General features: G+C 31.0%; 2 protein-coding genes across 7 annotated transcripts in view; one reads left to right on the top strand and one right to left on the bottom strand.

Moving 5' to 3' along the window:
• LOC116777611 (UDP-N-acetylglucosamine--peptide N-acetylglucosaminyltransferase 110 kDa subunit-like) overlaps window positions 1-1660 on the top strand; it is a 10646-nt gene extending 8986 nt beyond the window's left edge. For both annotated transcript variants that reach the window (XM_032671257.2, XM_032671256.2), the window contains exon 8: window positions 534-1660. The gene's annotated coding sequence lies outside the window, so the exon portion shown is untranslated. The remainder of the gene's footprint in view (window positions 1-533) is intronic.
• Window positions 1224-19545, bottom strand: LOC116777878 (gamma-aminobutyric acid receptor subunit beta-like). Of its 5 annotated transcripts, none has more exons than XM_032671650.2 (10): window positions 19451-19545; window positions 15099-15199; window positions 13696-13763; window positions 11658-11884; window positions 11470-11552; window positions 9747-9884; window positions 9180-9464; window positions 7989-8164; window positions 7696-7830; window positions 1224-7450 (listed from the first exon to the last, which is right to left on the bottom strand). In XM_032671650.2, exons 1-10 carry the CDS (start codon window positions 19525-19527, stop codon window positions 7289-7291), a joined length of 1452 nt encoding a protein of 483 aa, XP_032527541.1. In that variant the 5' UTR covers window positions 19528-19545; the 3' UTR covers window positions 1224-7288. The 5 variants fall into 5 exon arrangements, with proteins under 5 accessions (XP_032527541.1, XP_032527542.1, XP_061382501.1 ...); XM_032671651.2 differs by lacking the exon at window positions 9747-9884 and adding an exon at window positions 10144-10281 and having other exon boundaries at window positions 19451-19540; XM_061526517.1 differs by lacking the exons at window positions 9747-9884; window positions 13696-13763 and adding exons at window positions 10144-10281; window positions 13353-13420 and having other exon boundaries at window positions 19451-19540.

The following is a 19545-nucleotide window of genomic DNA, read 5'->3' as shown; positions in this document are numbered from 1 at the left end:
ATGTGATAAATTTTGAATATTCTAAAAGTATTTGGAAATGGAAACAATGTTATAAAACAGTTATCACGTAACCTTTTTGTGTGATATTATTCCCCACTACTAATAAAAATAAATTACAAGTTCGATTTCTCCCAAGAGGTAATTCACTTTGTAAAATTGTTGCTAGCAGGTGGATATTGAACTGTGATATCTGTTGATAGTACTATTTATAACACGAGTCGGTCGTTCATTTCAGAAACTCATAATAATTTGCTGTATTTCATAAGATTTCTGTTTTGTACCAAAAGAGTAGTAATTATTGTAATGTTTATATGAAATTGTTATTATTAAGCTTATTTTCAGGAATTACTAATAGAAACATCTGCGACATTTTTGTACATACACCGCATACTTAAAATGAAAGTTTAATATACACTACATGAGCTCTAAAGAATATTCTAATCTATCAAATTTTATTGTAGCAGTAACATATTAACAGACATTATTCTGTATTTAACTGTTAAGCCATTTTAATAAAGTTATTTTTATTTCAGACTTTAAAACACCATTTTGATCTGAAGAATCGTGCCGAAATTCGTCCTACTAAATTTTCAAGATTCAATAAAATAAAGCTAATCATGTGTTTCAAAAGTATGGAACCAACTCACGAATTTCTAATTCAGGTGAACGATTTTACGAATAACACTTTCAGGAAAAAAGACATGAAAATGTGTTCTATAAGATAAAACTAATATTTGTCGGATATTTAACGAACTTCCAAAACTATGGATAGAATAAACTTTCACCCTTAAAAAATTTAATCAGCTTAACATTTTGTTATTTCCTAAACTTATAGTATTAAAAATAATGAAAGGTGTAATAAAGATAATGATATATATATATATATATATATATATATATATCAATATATATTTTAATAATTTATTATTTACACTTAATAAGGAAAGTACCATGTCAAATAGTATTTAATAAATTTTAAAAATACTGGCGACGATCAGCGAAATAACTATTTCTTGTTTTTTACACCATCAGCTTACGCAAATTTTAAACTGTTTTTATATACTATTACTTTTTTTTGCGAAATTGAATTATTAGATTAGATTCTTTACAGTGTGAAACTTTAGAAAACAGAATTGTAAAATCATAAAGTTAGCGTAATCTTTTACTGAAAATTCTTACTAACATGATTATCCCAGGAATGTTTTGAAAAGAAAACACATTAGTTTAGTGAATTGTTGATTTAATGCATACCCGTTTTAATCTACATTACTAGTTATAATCTAATCATAAATAAATTAAAATGACATGTGATGTTATAAAGATTAGAAATCTTAATAATAAGAGCAAATGTTGTTAATATCTAAAGACACAACAATGTTACAAAACTTTGATACGACAATTTAACACTTAAAAACGTTTCCAAATTTTTAAGTGTATAATTTGTACTATATCAGCATCATGATTATATTGTATTTCGAGTTATGTCGGTGTTTGCGATTTACATTTTAAAAGTATCTTCTGATGAGCTAAAAAGTTAATTTTTTTAAATTCAAAATGGTATATGAAGAAATAATTACAAAACTCCAGGCTGATTGATAATGGAATGATGAAGTATATAAACTGATTGTTTCAAATAAAAATGTGTCAATCTTATCGATAATTCTAAGTGTTATATTTTTGCCCCCACACTTTCGTTCCTTTAAATATATTTCTTTATTAATATGTATTAGATTTTATTTCATCAACATTTATAAGTATAATTGTTGATTAAATGTTATTTATAATATCACTGTACAATTTATCAACGATAACAAATTTTTGTTTGATCACATCTACAATGTACATATATAACATTTTCCAAAGATTTTAACAGGGTAATACTTCATGCTATTTAAAGACTTACATAGATATTATATCTAATTATTTAAAGTCCGATATTTTTATTTACAAAAACAGCCAATTATTGATATCGTTGATTTAATCTCCCTTAAATTTCACTTTAAGTTTTCACATTATGAATCAAAATAACATTTTCGTTTGCAATTCCTTACCCAATGTGGATACCATAAGTTTGTATTGGCAACAGGCAACACAAACGTTGATAATACATTGCGATGTAAATTACTTCATATATTAATCACGGTGATACCGTCGTGATTAATATAAATGAATACTCATGGTGGTGATAAAAATTTGTGCTACGCACGCAGATAGCACATTAACATCGAAACAATTTTATTGATATCACCAAGATATCGATATGTAAAGGCTAACTGGCGTTGTTTATTCGCAGATCTGCATTGTTAGCTTAAAATTACAACTCTAAACATGTCTAGCGTTCTACAACCTTATTAATACCTACTTTAAATTCTAATTGAGGTAATACGTTAATCACATTAGATTTTATCTACTTTAAGGCAGTTTGTTGTCGTGATAATGACACTGTTACTTTATTAGCTATTATACATGAAACAATTAAAATGTCATTTAACTTTCAGTGTTTGATTTTTAGCATTGTATTCATAGCTGTGTCAGCGTACCTTTTGGATTTGTGATAAAAAATGACGTAATGAATTAGGTAGAAAAATTAAAGTAATATGTAAGACTTGGATGAAAGAACAGAAACAAATGTAAAATGAGAAGAAGGGGAGGTTAAGCGTCCGGTAGTCTCACTCACCGTATGTTATGTAGATATTGAAGTTATTACCACGGTCGAGCCAGTCCGATTATGAGGCTTTACCACTTTAGACAACTATAATCATATAAAATTATAAAATTATCATCCATTTTTTAACTTATTAATTTGATGTAACTACTAAAGGAACCCTAACATAGAGTTCCATAACTTTCTTTTATGTAGGATCATATTCAGTTTACTTATAAAACTTTATTTAAAGAATTATTTTTAATAGATAAAAATTACATAAAAAAAATGTGTAGAAGCATTTAGACAGTTTGAAGTTGCAGTTTTAAAACTTTTTCCAATTCAATCTCAAAACTTGAAAATTACAATCCACTAAATATATATCAATCAATCAAGCAATATTTTAATATCAACGCCGTTTCCAGATTACTTACTTTTCTCCCTTCACAAAATTAGTAATACATTATATTTTATTGTGTATTGTGCGTCTGTATAAGGCATATTTGACAGATATTCAGTTTTTCTAACTTATAATCGTAAGCATAATTAATTTACACTAAATTACATTTCTTATTTGCTAATAATTTTAAACATATTTTAAATGTACCTTGACAAATATGATATATGGCAAGAATTATCAGATTATTTAAGACATCCATTGTATCGAATCAAGTAACACAATCAATTAACGAGGCTGGATTACATTCAATAGAAAGCATATAATATTTTAAAGTGCACTAGTTATTAATATTGTGATAACATTAAATTCTTAATAAAGAGTGCATGAAAATGCAGTTACTTTGGCTGAAATACTAGCTAAAATACAGTATTATAATACATCAAAACGTTTCTTATGACTTAACAAGAACTTAAAACTTTATTACAATACTCACTAAAGTTTAATATTAACTGTAATTTATAGCAAATGTAAGATTATAAATATTAGTGTCTCGATATTTGTGATCAATTTATCATCTAAAGTCTAGCAGTTACTAATAGAGTACTTAAAGACCTTTTGTATACTATTACAAATATTATATATTACACAATAAACAATGTGTTATGTTAATTATAACTATTTACGTGTCAAGCAATTTTTAGACCTGACCTCAAATAATTTCAATTGCTTGCAGTTTTTCTTGAATGGTATTAGGAGGTATATAATTTATTATAATTCTAAAAAAATACAAAAGGGACTACGGCTTTCATAATTTAATAACTTGCCAATTTTTTTGTCCAAAAATATTACTCAAAAGATTTATAATTAATTCTTTTGTGGAAATAATTAACTCTCGGTCAACAAAATTGCAATATATTTTATTCTATATATTTTTTTATACCATTTATAGGCAGATTAATCGAATCAAGTTATTTTTGTTTACTTTTCCTTTTTCCCATTCCACTATTTATTTTCTTATTTATGGTAAGCAATAAAAATCTTTTTAACATATTTTATATAAAAATACAATCATATATTATTAATAACCCTATGTTTATATGTGCTTGGAAGAATTAATGTGATGTTATATCCTATACCTTAATTGTGTTACTTATTTTATTGCTCTCGTAATGTTCACCTAGCAGCGATATATTTTTACTCCATCTACTTATACTATACTAGTATTGGAATTTTTACTAGTTTACATTTATGCATAAACATTTTTTCGAATGAAAATATTACAATTTCTTTAAAAAAAAAATCTCATTAAATCGCCATAGTACATAAACTTTTGAAATCGTTTTATATTTCAATTTAGTATTATTTAAAAATTATGAGATTAAAAAGTTAAAAATAATTTAAGTTAAAAATAATTTAAAAAATTGCATGGGAATAATTGGCAAAGAATCATATATACAAGTATGTTTACTAGAGGAGAAAACTTTTGACTTTAATTAAAATAAGTTCGAATGAATCTATAAAACTTGATTTACTTAACAGTTAAAAAAGAAAATCAAAGACAACAGACAAAGTAAGATCCTTTTTCGCTATATTTTTAAGCAAAGAAAAATAAGTTATAATTTTTTACGTAACCGAGAATAAAGTAATTTTGATAACTTTCATTAAATTTTAGTTTGTTGTTCTTAATAAAGTAATAAAAGAAATAACACTATTATTTACCATTTAACCAAATTAAAATTAATACTTTTATAACTTATATTATTTACGAATATTTTGTGAAATAAATTAAAAACAATAAATATCTACATAGTTTGCAAAACATATACTCGTAATTGGACACTGTGCAACTTTTCACATTCATTTCTCCTTAAATAATTATTTCTCACTATTTTATTTAGAATTTATTTAAAGTGCGTTCTCGTAGTCCTTAATAATATTGTATAAAAACTAAACTTTAATATCAATATAATATAACTAACTTTTATACAATATGCAACCAACTAAATAGACTATGTTCCTATATCCCTATTTTGAATATTCCTCATAAGATGGCTTTATTAATTCACTACATTTCATTGGTAGATATCAGCTTGTACTATATGTTTTACTAGTAGCTAATATACATAATTACGCTACTAGCGGCAGTGACAATTTGAACATGGTTCAATTGAACCCATTTATCTACATTTATATTGAAAATTAGGAGCACAAATAAAGATATACTCTATTCGTGATCGCGAACCGTCGTCTCTGATATCCGATCTCCTGCGTCTCAGACAATGGAGGAAAACTGTTGTTGATAAAGGAAATTGCTTGTGTTGGAGCGCAGGAATCACAATTTTTTGTTGTACCATTAATAAATCTATTAACAGTTTGCTACTTTGATTCCCATATGTAAAGCGAGTTCAGTTAAGTATTTTCCTACATCAACAACACGGATTCTAATGCTCAATATGTGGGTTCACTATGAGAGCAATCCGATTAGGAAAAAAAAAACTTAATTCATAAAGTAATTAAGCCTGCATCTACCACTAATGAATATTTAAAAGTTTTGTGCTATTTATAAATAAACAATAATGCAACCAATATTAGTTTAAGACTAGAGAAGCACAGATGGGATTTTTGATGAAAAATTTACTTCTTAAAAAGATTAATATATATACAGAACAACATTTTATTCAGGCACTTCATCTCGTATTTATTTCGTATTTTATATTTTGATGTAATAACCTATTCTTATTTACTAAGATATTGAGGTATTTGTTTAATTTTTAGGTTAGATATTCGGCACTTTGTATTTAAGGCAACAACAATTTACTTAATCTATGCTATATCGTTGTGTTTTTGTAGCTTATTTACTTGAACGAGGTTAAATTGGCAGTTTATTTCATTACAACATTTCCTTTTATAGGAAAAAAAAGGTATTAAATAAAAAAAAAATCCTAAAATTTGTACCTGATCATAGGAAGATAGTTACTTTCTATTTATTTAACTATTTTAGTATTGTAATAGAAAAAAAAAGCAATTTACTATACAAATGTTATAAAAGCAACATTGAAACTTAATAAAAAAATATATATTTTTAAACTAAACCTAACATTCGTGATTCGTGTTGTAACTTCTCAATAATGTTACATACTGTTTAATAAAGTAGCTAAACAACGACTAGTGTTCATTTCAATAAGGAACTTTATATCTTATAACATTAAATTACTTATTCAATGCAAAATCCTCACCTGTGCTAACTCTAGTGTAAAATACCTTATATTATATTTTATTGCTTTGACTTGTAATTTGTTTTTGAATTATTAAATTATTCTACCATGATTTATCGTCTATATAAAAATGTAACAATCATTGAGGTCAAAGAGATAGATAACGATTAAAATATGTATAAATAAATACCAGACCAGACATGCAAGTTTTGATATTAAGCAATAGGTAATTGAATAGCTATGCGAGAATCTACATTTGGAACATATTAACGAATAGCAGGAGTGAAATGATTGTCATGACATTTTGAGTAAAAAAAGGAAGTTGCAAATAAAATAAGTTCAACAAAAGTACGTATCTACTAATGAATAATTAAGGCAATTTGAGCATTAGATTACCCATAGTTACAGAGTCCACTCATTTATACCATGAAAATAATAATTTGAAGGTAGAAGTGATAAATATTTTTAATTATTAAGGCCGATTCAAGCAACTTATAAATATTTATCTGATACTTTAACAGTAAGCCTAATTAGATCTTTTAATTTTTCAACAAACTATCTCGTTGTTTGTTTTTATTATTCCTTTATATTCGTATGACTCTTTAATCCTAAGATATCTTATTATTAGTACTGTTAAGTATTTCTATAAAATGTTTCTTATATAAGCAATTTTAAGTCTTTTAGTTTACAACTGTATCATTATTCAGTGTAAATTTTCAGATCTCTTTGACTTTCAGAACTATCTCTCTGACAGTCTAACAGTTCTAACTTAATTTTACTAGATTTTTCCTAAGTCTACTGAACGGTCAATAGCCTCTGTATTAAAATTATAAATATATAACATTAGCTATCTATATTTATCACAGCTTTTTGTTTCTCGTCAGTAGGCAGGCGGAAAGAATACGCCTTTTCTACTGATGGGCCGGGGTCACCGGTCATGTTGGACATTTGTAATTTGAATTCCACGTTTCAAATTATTACACTTTACATGGTAAAAAAATAAGTGGATTTTAAGGAAAAGACCCTCTATTAGTCTTCTTCCAGAAGTACCAGATCGTCAGCCACGACGTCAGAAACGTGTAGATAAATGATCCAGTACATTAGATTAAAGCACACGAAACAAACCGGAAAGACAATACGTGAGTACTTATCTATGTCTGATGGCGTCATACCGAGAAGTTTGCTTATATCCTGTAAAAAAATATGACGTTAAATATTATACTAAACAGAATATTATATTTGAAAATTGTTTGTGATTTTATTATACTCTGCTTAGAATGTATTTGTATTATCGAGCTGGTCCTCGCATCTGATGGACTAAACATATTTGGCGTTAGAAATATGCAATCTATTCACGCATTTCAATAAAAAGTAAAGTTTTAAATCAGTCTCCGGAAAAAATATAAAATTTACAACTTTATTTATTAGCACATCACCTTCCCTGGGTGTAGAATGTGTGAATGTGGCCCTGGGTTATCTTCTTCTGCACCTCTTCCACCTCCATTTATAGTATTTTCCAAAGTTCCGCCTTTCGAATGAACTTTAGGATCATGCACTTTAAAGCGAACTTCCTACAAAATAACATAATTATCACTACTATTATTATTTGTCCAGTAGTTTCTACTTAATTCTATGTAATAAATCAAGCTTTCTACTAATTACCACGTAACTAAAGAAATGCAACGAATTATTTAATCAGTTTAAGAAATATATATATAGTATAGCGTACTGAGGGTCTACCCGGTGGGCATCTTCCCAAAGTCCCCAGTTTAGAAAGAGTATGTGGGTCTCCTATGGAAGGACAGTCAACTGGCAATTTCTTCTCTGATGCAATTTTTTGAATTGCTACAAATCTTTGCTTTCTCATTTGTATTCGTTTCGCCATATATCCCACCGTTGCATATTCTGAGAATAAAAAGAACACTTGTATTGGAGTTTTTATAACCCTATTATAAAAAATATTAACTATTAATTGAAATTTTATCCTCTGCAATAATATTAAGAATAAATTTAATAATAAATTTTAATAATTAAATTGCACTAATTACATTTTCAGCTAATTAAAAATTAGCAGTAAATCAGCTTTGGTTTTCCAGGTTTTTGGATTCCGTTTTTCAAAATAAAGTTTTGTGCCAAAAGTAGTGCCCTTTTCAGGATTTCTCCAGACTATCTTTTTTGTCATTCTAAGTAGTTTGTACTAATAACTAATAAATTACCCAAATTTTTTTGATCCTTAGTGAAATTATTTTTTGTAGTAATAAAAAGTATTATGGAATAGAAAAGGAATTTGATTTTGAAAAAAATTCAGTATGGTTTCAGTTTGATTAATTTGAAATATATTTTTTATTCTTAAATCTAAGTGGCTAACTGTTTCTTCTTCAGTTGTTTTTTGCAAACTCATTTGATTTTATTGTTCTATTATCCTACTTATAAATGTTATTAAATTAAGTGGTTCATCTTGCTTTTTGGACAAGTGAACAGCTTTCAATGTATTCGACAACCCTTCTGAATTGAGTGTCCCCTTACATTTATTTTGTCTTTTTTCGGACACATTATTTATGAAAATCTTTTTAAAATTTTATAACATTGTTTTATTTTCTACATTTTATTTTTTATTTAAAGACGCTATGTGATACAATTTTTAAAGCTAGTATACAAGTGTGACTCATTTTTTCACTTATATATAGGAAATAGGACTTTAATCGAAAATTAGGAGTGATTGTCAAGGCAATGTAAGATTCAGCTTATTGTAGTTTATTTTATAACACTGAAATTCTCGTATAGAAAAACATTCTAACAAATAATTAATATACCGTATAAAAATACGGTTTATTAATTATTTGTAGGAAGGAACAACGAGAATTCATAATTTTTGCAAACAAATTATAGTTTCGCATTTTCTGCATTAGAGTAAAATTACCTAATAAACTGGCGAAGACCATCACAAAACAAGTTCCCAGGTAAACGTCAATTGACTTCACGTATGATATCTTAGGGAGTGCAGCATTTGTTGAAGACATAAGTGTAGTCATTGTCAACACAGTAGTCACGCCCAGAGCTACTCGTGCAGGAGTGGCATTTCGGTTTAGCCAAAAAGACACCCATGATATAATAACTATTAAACCAGACGGAATATAAATTTGAATCAAGTAGTATCCCATGGATCGAACAAATTGTATTTCACAGGCCAATCTTGAATAATTTCCTGTAAAAGTTTTATAAATATTTAGATTCTCTTTATACAGCATATGTTTCTTTTCATAACCATCTGGAGTTGTTTATACTTGGATTTTCAACAGTTTAGTGTACTCTTTCAACATCAATCTTACATAAATTTAATATTACTAAAACACACAATTCAGTGTTTTTTGTGCAAAAATACGAAAGCAGGACGTGAAAAGAGTCGTGGCTGTTAATGTTCAGTGTTTCACTTTCGATCTATTTATGTTCTTTGATGCCCAATCACTAATATCCCCGATTTAAGTACCTGTAGTCAGTGAGATTTCCATAGCTCGTTGACGATGACCAAGAACCTTGAACTGCGGAAGCGACACCTCGCTCGAAACTCCAACAGAGTTTGGTCCTTCGTTCCATTTGTATCGGATGTCCCGCATGGTGTAGCCGACTGTGCGCAGCGGATACATAAATGAAACAACCCCAGGCCCATCGCAGTGGGTTTTATAACTCGAGTCTTTATTCGGTTGGGGTAAGAGCGGGGAGTCGCGTATTTAGTTGACGCGTCTATTCGTGCGTTTGTTATGTTTTATTTAGCATGTGTGCTTGTGTCGCGGTATCGAACGTCTGCACACGGGCTGAGGGAGACGGGGTCGGATGCAGAGCGTGGATAGGCAATGCTTACACAGCAAACTTGGCAAACAGATTACCTGTCGTGAGAGTTACAACAGTAGCACGCTGCCGGTGTCCTAGAACACGAAATTGCGGCAGCTGCACCTCGTTGCTCATGCCGACACTCATAAGTCCGTCCTTCCAATGGTACCGAATGTCTCTCATGGTGTACCCGACTCCGGAGACATGCCAAACACACAGAACGCTATCACTTACGCTGCGAAGCATCATGTTTTCTTCACGTTGATGACGATGGAACACACGGGTACTAACGGCCAGACTTAGCTGAGCCGAATCGAGTGATTCAGTTAACCTTGTAGTGGCTCAATATGGATGATAGAAAAATAGAAATCTACTCATTCTACATTTTTAGTGACGGCAATGTAATAAAATTTATTAAAAAAAAAAAAAAAACAAGAAGAACGATATTCAAAATACATTTTATGCATACATTTATATATATTATATAAATTAAGGCAACTAAATAAACTATCATGCATTTCGGAAAAGGCGTTTTTTGTTAAAAGCTTCCTTATAATCAAAGAATTTTTTGCTATCTGTGATCATAAGTCACAAGAGGTAAGTGCTTTGTTTTTTATTTGCGGGTGCGGATGAGGGTGCAGAAGTATGACGGTGCAGTTAAGTGCGCCCGTGCACGTTTGTGGGGTCGAATGCATGTGCTCTGTATCTGCGACAAGGCTTTCGGTGGTTGCAAACTTCGCGACCTCCGTACCCCGCCTCCTTCGCCCAGTTATCGCAGTGCGATGTCTTATAATCATTTTTTTCGCATAATGCTCGTAAGGCTTACTATTTTAAGAGTCTGCCTTCTGCGGGTGCTGTATGCGAGAAGGAGACATTCCGATTTATGAAAACACGAGGGTAATCACAGCACGTGTCGGCGATAAGTTGAACGCTTGTGCTCACAAGGTATCCCTGAGTAGCCTCTGTGATACAAGAAAGTGATCACAACACAGTTTCGGTAAGCCTAGTGATAATTTGCATTGTGGAAATTATTAAACCGATGATTGCTTTTGGTGAAAACACGAATATCTTTCAAATATAGTTTTAAATTATTTTTCTATCATCTTGAAAAGTCATATCACTCATATTTTTTCTAATTTTGATATGGTTTAAAAAGTGCATGATGTCAAATTCCACCTTCGAAATATTCATTGCACTTTAAACCATTTTTTTTACATTGACATTATACATGTTACAAAAAGCGTGCTAAGAGATATTCACGATTTAGTAGCGTATAAAAATTAATATTAACAAATTGCATTTTAAGATTAAATTAATCTTGTGGTTTTTGCATAAATATGGGATTTTTTATGAATATACGTACTATATAGGAGGATACTTACAACTCTCTATTTCAATGTGACAGAGCTGTCTATCCATGGGAAAGTACTGAAGATTCATAGGGCATGATGCGGTTATAGTTAATCTGAAAATGTTTTGACATTGAAACTAATTTGTCCTTAGTTATAACAGGGCATTGTCAAAAGAGAACAGTTATTTCTTTCCAATCACCTACTTCACTATATTTTACCTGATACTTCTTGTGATTGATCCCGAATAATGAATGCGTATAAATTCGTTGCTTGTGGTTGCTATATGAAAATATGATTGTTTTTCGTTTACAAAAAATGTGTCAGGTACCCAAATGTTTTTTATAAATTCTGAACCAACAGACAAAGTTTCTACACCTGGTCGTTTTTTATAGGCCAAACGTGGGTCGGTCCAAAATTGTCTGAAGTAAAAATCCAGTGTGAAATCCTGCCGAACAAAAACGATAAAAATTATAATAGATATCACTTTGATAACATATAATAATTAATAAATCTCACTCTCATCAGAAGTGTGTTTTTAAATAAAGAGAAAATTATAATTATAAAATATTTAGATGAAAGCTTTTTATAATTTTAAAATAAAATAATGTGATAAAAATTAAAAAAGGGGAAATTATACAACACAACTAATTTTAATTAAACATTTAATACGGCATGCTTTTGTAATGTTGTATGATGATAAATAGAGGGAACTGAAACCATCGACTGGTCAGTAATGTTAAAGGTAGTGTTGATATTTGTGTTTTGTCAGTGTAATCTTACTAAAATATAATTAAAAGACGATTAATTAGTGAAAAAGGTGTAAAAATAAAGTGCGGTGTGGTGACATAAAGCCTACGAAGAAGTGAGGTCAAATGAGTGCTCATTGGTGGGACAGGGCGAGGTGAGTGGGTGGTGGCAGAGGCTGGCACCCACGGCTCGATAAAGGCAATATTGTTATACAAGCTAATAAGCCAATAAATACACAAATTGCCTCATATTTAAAATTCTGTAAAGTTATATAACAAATTGTAACATTTTATATCTCGTTTCGTTCGAGTTTACTAGCGAGACAGCGTCCCGTGGCCATGGGTCACGTCTTATTGTGACCTTTTCAGCTTTGATTTGGTTTCCACTTTAAGGATTTTTCACCATAACGCCTAACAGCTCGTAAAAAAATCTTTTTGGAAGACCGGATGTATGTTATAAGTCTTGTTTGATACAAAGGATAAATTGTTTAGATTTTAAAGTGATTTAAAAAATATAAACCTTATACAAAACCGGTATTCCAAATGGATGGAGAGCTTGGATAGTAACGATAACTCAGGCAATATCAGTTGATACACACATATACATATAAACATCAATCTACAAAATGGTGACCAACAAACGTACAGTTGTCGCAAATCCATAGAATATTTCATGAACACCATAGTTTAACAGCATACCACGTGGTCTTGATATAAATATCACCGAACGATCTAAAACGAAGTGCTGATGTACTTCCTTGAAGAATGCTTCTGTCAATATATTCTTTAAAAGAGAAACCAACAACCATTGTGAAGTGGATCTAAAGCAAATAAAGAAGATACCATAACAGACAGAAAAAGCCAACATCACCACTTCGAATTAAAACGATAGAATTCTCTTTGGAATTACGAGAACTGCTGGACACACAACCTCATAACTGATACTATTAAACGAATTGCCTTTCTTATTATGGCTCCCTTATACAGATTTTGAGGAACTCGTGAGTTAAAAGATCATATATACATAATAAGAAAGCAACTTTGCAATCAAAGGCGTTTTGCTCCACGAAACGCAGACATGCTCGCAGCCTCGTAACTGGGGCTGCTCGGTCATTACAGCGTTAGCTGTAAGGACCGAGACAAGCGTGAGCTGAAAATAGCGAGTACCATGAGCACTTCGGAGACGGAGCTGATAGAGAGCACATACATGGTGACGCCCACCTCCACTGGCGGACCTGCAATCAAGTCCAATCGTAAGTCGAGCGTGCGCCTCACGTCGTGAAAACCAAACCACAGGTTCTGACGTGCCCCATCGCCGGAGCGGGACGCAGGGCGCGGGGAGTGTGCAGTAATTGACAAACGCAACGAACACAATCACACCGATGGGCGCCTACAACAATCGAACCGTGGACACGGGTGCTACAATGAACGGTAATGCTGGTGAACGTACTAAAGGACAATCTTGCTATGTATGCGCTGTGTCTTTAATATTGCTTTGAAATTAAGATACCATTTTGACTTCAGACAGAGAGCTGATGGAGAGCACGTACATGGTAACGCCCACTTCCACGGGTGGTCCTGAAAACGACACAATTAACAAATGACAGGCAGTAGTTTTCTGTGTTGTCTGTAACCGGCACGGAGTTTACTGAAATAATAGTGGTTGAAGACTTTAGATAGAGTCAACTTATCTAGTTGCAAAGTGAAATTATATGCTAAACAAATGAAATCATATTGTATAGTAACAAGACCATAGATTCGTTTTGCGAAACATAAATAAACATTTCGATTCATATAATGTTTCACGTAATAATTGTTCCTGTAAATAAAAATTAAAATGAGCAATAAGAAGTTAACTCAAACTACGCTTTGACATACGCTTATTTATAATTATTGTATTTTATAATTTTTTCTAATAAACTATATACTTTAAAAATATTTACTACATTCCAGTTTATTTTTTGATATGGACGTTAGTTATAAAAACTGAGTCCAAAATTTTTTTACTATAAAAAATTTTGTTTACTACATTCGTGTATTTCATAGGTTGAACATCGTAGCATTATCAGTAGAATGGGGTACTTACTATATTGTAATCATAGGTTTTAAAAATATCCTCAATGTATGATTTTGTATTCTATTTTTTTTCTAACATACCTACCTAGATTTAATATTTAACTAGATCACTTCCAATCAGTGCTATAACTCTAATTACTTGTAAATCTGTGTATATACAAAGATATATCAATAAAAAGTTCATCTTTGTAGCATTCAATGTTGCCACTTTCCGCGATTCAAATTAGCTTCTATGATTATAATACTCTCATCAAGTTCTAATACATTTTTTATTCGGCAGGAAGGTAAACATTTAAAATTGTAGCAGTTGTGATACAACAGGAAAGATAATTAAAAGGACATATATGGAATAAAACTTTGTTGCGTCTGTTTGTAGCTAAATGTTGTTTAAAATGAAATATGTACCCTTCCTTATTCATACAGTTTTAGATTTTGTGACATAAAAGATGTTTTGTTGTATGGAAAATGTTTAATGTGAAAAACATGAACATGCCCTGAAAATGTGTTCGGTTGTATGAATGCAATAACATTAAATTACTGCTCCACAGCTTTTTGGCACGTAATTTAGGAAATAATCAATTTAGAAGAGTGTTTTACATTTTTTATTATAAAAAGTTTCATACCTCCAATACTTTTATCTTGCCAATAAATGTTTACATATTTGTCAAAAAGTTGAGGCGATTTGTATGCGACGAACATTAAAACACATAGAGGAAATATGATTGCCTATTAATATAATGAACAGAACAGTGGATATCATTTGATTCTTTATATATATATATACATATACATGAGAGTGTTTACTAAAATAAATGGTGATAAAAACGTATCACTAACCTCCATAGTTTGGCCTTACTCTTTTGTCGTAACTTATGCTAAATGAATCTAATATAGCTGATATATTGACATCTCCAAACATGCCTCCACCGCCAACACCCCTGTAACAAATGAAAATAAACGATTAATTTATAAGACTATTACTTTATATGGACATCTAATTTATATAATTATTCAACAATAACATTTTACTCCCAATCTTAGCAATTTTTAAGAAGATCATCATTCATAAAGAATTACATTTTATACATTATTATTTTGAATATTTTGAAATTTCTTAAAATTTAGAATTTATTTCTAACCATAACAATTGGAAGCTACAGTAAAATCTGTTATAGTATTTCTAGCTCATGCTTTTATATTATTTTTTTTTAATAAATGACATAAAATAATTAAAAAAAAAGTTTCACTTAATAATAAATTAATTTTCTTAACAGAATATCATTTGTAAAGTCACTTAGTATTATATAAATAGTTATTTAAGTATCAATTGAAAGAGTGCAACATAAACTTTTTGTTTCATAGTAGTTATTAAATTCTACTCTTATTTTTATAAATTAAAATGTCATGGGTTATAGTAAGCTTGAAGCTAAATTATAAATAACTACTTACTTACAGATAATAATCACTTCGTACGCCTAAACTTTCAATTAAAATAAAGAAAAATCGTAATAGCCAGAGTATGGTAAATATATCGCTTAAAATATAAACCTGCTGACTCCACTTGATCATTATCACACCGTTTTTCTTTGTTGTTATGGCTTAATGTGGCTAGCATTTACATATCTTATTGCTTAAAACTTATTATAGGCTGTAACTAACCAAAAAGTAGCCTTTACAAGGTAAAATAATAAATTTATTTGTAAAGAAAACCAAAATGTTTTCAGTTTTTATATTGTTTCATACAAAACTATATATAAATACAAAACTAAATACATAAAATATATACCAAACAACTATTAATATAAGTAAAAATAACTATTCACACGATTTGAAGAATAATGTTATCTTACTTCAAAATAAATGCAATATTTATTTTGTCCATTGGTAAAGTTGGCCATTGTGATGTTTTGCAATTTCTCTGCCACTTTCACAGTTCAATGAATCCGCTATTACCTTTTAATTTTCCTTAAAAAAAGTGGTCCACATAATAAGATTCAAAAGTGTTCCCGTGAATAGTGGCAAACAAAAGGTGAAGTTAAAGGCTAAACTTCTGGACTTACGGTTTTGGCTTAAGCAATTTTACATTCAGCCATTCATAGCCTAGTTAAGAAAGTAGTTCTTCAACTATCAATACTTCTATTGATGAAGTGTAAGATAGAATACTCAACGGTTGGTTGGCTTATGATTTCATTTATTAGCCTTGGCAATATTGCACGAATACGAATAATTTCAATTTTGTAATTTTTATAAAAATAAAAATATAACGGCATATCTGAAAGTACTGTTGATTTGTTATATCAGTTCGTCGTTTCTAGGGTATTACAGATAAGAAATTTTTCACGTTTCAAAACTTAAAGATCTTAAATTCTAACAACAGTAATTTATAAATTAGTCAAATTGTCGACCTGTCCGTAATAAACTTTATTTTTAATATTAGTTATAGAAAGTTAACTCCAAATCAATTGAACCAAATAATTCTACAAAAAGAGAGATGCATGGCCACATATCTTTTGTACGATACCGATGAACACCAAATAATTACTTATGTTAGAGACCGTATAAGACATAACCGGTATGCGAAATACCTATCAAAGGAAGAATGTGTAGGTAGGTAGGAAGACTACAAAGCTCTTTGTTCAGTAATCTTATAAAATCAGGTATTTTAAATATTGTCTTAAAATTTTGTAAAATGCATACTTACAAAGCGCCTTTAGATTCCTGTTAAAAATGTTTCGTATTCCTAACCCATAATTATTCTAAAATAGAGTAAAAACATAGACATGTATCGATGTACCGATGTACCGATGTACCGATGTACCGATGTAGCGAAGTACAGATGTACCGATGTACCGATGTAGCGAAGTACAGATGTACCGATGTACCGATGTACCTATGTACCGATGTACCGATGTACCGATGTACCGATGTACCGATGTACCGATGTAGCGAAGTACAGATGTACCGATGTACCGATGTACCGATGTACCGATGTACCGATGTACCGATGTACCGATGTACCGATGTACCGATGTACCGATGTACCGATGTACCGATGTACCGATGTAGCGAAGTACAGATGTACCGATGTACCGATGTAGCGAAGTACAGATGTACCGATGTACCGATGTAGCGAAGTACAGATGTACCGATGTACCGATGTACCGATGTACCGATGTACCGATGTACCGATGTACCGATGTACCGATGTACCGATGTACCGATGTACCGATGTACCGATGTACCGATGTACCGATGTACCGATGTACCGATGTACCGATGTACCGATGTACCGATGTACCGATGTACCGATGTACCGATTTACCGATGTACCGATGTACAGATGTATCGATGTGGCGGTGTACCGATGTACCGATATAACGACGTACCGATGTACCGATATAACGACGTACCGATGTACCGATGTACCGATGTACCGATGTACCGATGTACCGATGTACCGATGTACCGATGTACCGATGTACCGATGTACCGATGTACCGATGTACCGATGTACCGATGTACCGATGTACCGATGTACCGATGTACCGATGTACCGATGTACCGATGTACCGATGTACCGATGTACCGATGTACCGATGTACCGATGTACCGATGTACCGATGTACCGATGTACCGATGTACCGATGTACCGATGTACCGATGTACCGATGTACCGATGTACCGATGTACCGATGTACCGATGTACCGATGTACCGATGTACCGATGTACCGATGTACCGATGTACCGATGTACCGATGTACCGATGTACCGATGTACCGATGTACCGATGTACCGATGTACCGATGTACCGATGTACCGATGTACCCATGTACCGATGTAGCGAAGTACAGATGTACCGATGTAGCGAAGTACAGATGTACCGATGTACCGATGTACCGATGTACCGATGTACCGATGTACCGATGTACCGATGTACCGATGTACCGATGTACCGATGTACCGATGTACCGATGTACCGATGTACCGATGTACCGATGTACCGATGTACCGATGTACCGATGTACCGATGTACCGATGTACCGATGTACCGATGTACCGATGTACCGATGTACCGATGTACCGATGTACCGATGTACCGATTTACCGATGTACCGATGTACAGATGTAGCGATGTGGCGGTGTACCGATGTACCGATATACCGATGTACCGATGTACCGATATAACGACGTACCGATGTACCGATGTACCGAAAGTATTAAGGCTTGATATTTATTGAACAACGAATATGAAATTTAATGGGAATTAAATATTTGAAAAATAATTTGTGATATGATGTTCGTAGAGTATTGACCGTAAGTTTCGGTCAGTAAATTTTTAATTTTTCATAATTGTTTTGTATAATTATTTTATGTCATATGTTACAAGACTTAAAACATCTTTTAGATTTATATTAAAAAGTTTGGTAATGGTAAATTTTTTGTTACTTTGATCGATAATCTTAATAAATATTAATACACAATAAAAGGGAATAATATGAAAATCAAATAATTAAAAAGTTACAAAATTAATAAACAATTATAATAATATACACTATATACCTAATATGTATTATGTATATATCATTTTAATCATTTATTAGAAATTTTATAATTTATTTTGTAATATTACTTCTTTACCGTTATTATATTAGGAATTCTTACATATTTGTTCTCTAAATTAAATATAAATAGCGAAGAAAGTAATTTAACAATAGTATTTTATTAACTAAAACGTTTTTGGTTAGAATTTTGCAGAGTTATAATATAGCATGGTCATTTAAAAAAGGGTGCTAGAAATAAAATATAAATTATGAAAGTTAAAGACAAAGCGTTCGTATATTGAGTAATTAAATTAATATTTATTTATTTCTAGATTTCTATTATTTTAAATTTATTTTTAAATTAAACGTGCAAAACGTAAATTAATGATTTCTGACTAGATATAACTCCAGGTAATATTTTGCAAGGCTGGTAATTCAATTGCAAGAGCAAGAAGCAAGGCACAAGAAAAAAATTACAATGAAATAGTTTGTACGCTTTTTTATTTATTGTAAAGGTCGCTAGCATAACAGTTTAGTAAAGCGCAAACTAAAGTACAATATATCAAATAAAATTAAATGTGTGGTTTTTTTGCTTATTTGTGAAATAAAACAAACGAATAATTATTTATCACATTTCATTTACTTACGCGACATTTTCAGCTTGTGGAAGAAATGCGGCCGCGAAAGCTATAAGAATGGGCCCGCTCTTAGAGCGGCCGCTCATGGCGCGTGTGTTAGTCTC

Source organism: Danaus plexippus, chromosome Z (assembly GCF_018135715.1).
Source record: "Danaus plexippus chromosome Z, MEX_DaPlex, whole genome shotgun sequence".
In the NCBI taxonomy this organism is placed as follows: domain Eukaryota; kingdom Metazoa; phylum Arthropoda; class Insecta; order Lepidoptera; family Nymphalidae; genus Danaus; species Danaus plexippus.
This window is presented reverse-complemented; position numbering and strand designations above follow the sequence as displayed.

What these genes read in the sequence shown, in the direction of transcription:
- LOC116777878 (XM_032671650.2), bottom strand. Translation starts at nt 19,527, where the DNA reads ATGAGCGGCCGCTCTAAGAGCGGGCCCATTCTTATAGCTTTCGCGGCC. An exon ending in CCACAAGCTGAAAATGTCGC is followed by an intron (nt 15,200 to 19,450) that starts GTAAGTAAATGA and finishes CATTTGTTACAG; the next exon opens with GGGTGTTGGCGGTGGAGGCA. An exon ending in CTCTGTCTGAAGTCAAAATG is followed by an intron (nt 11,885 to 13,695) that starts GTATCTTAATTT and finishes TTTGTTCGGCAG; the next exon opens with GATTTCACACTGGATTTTTA.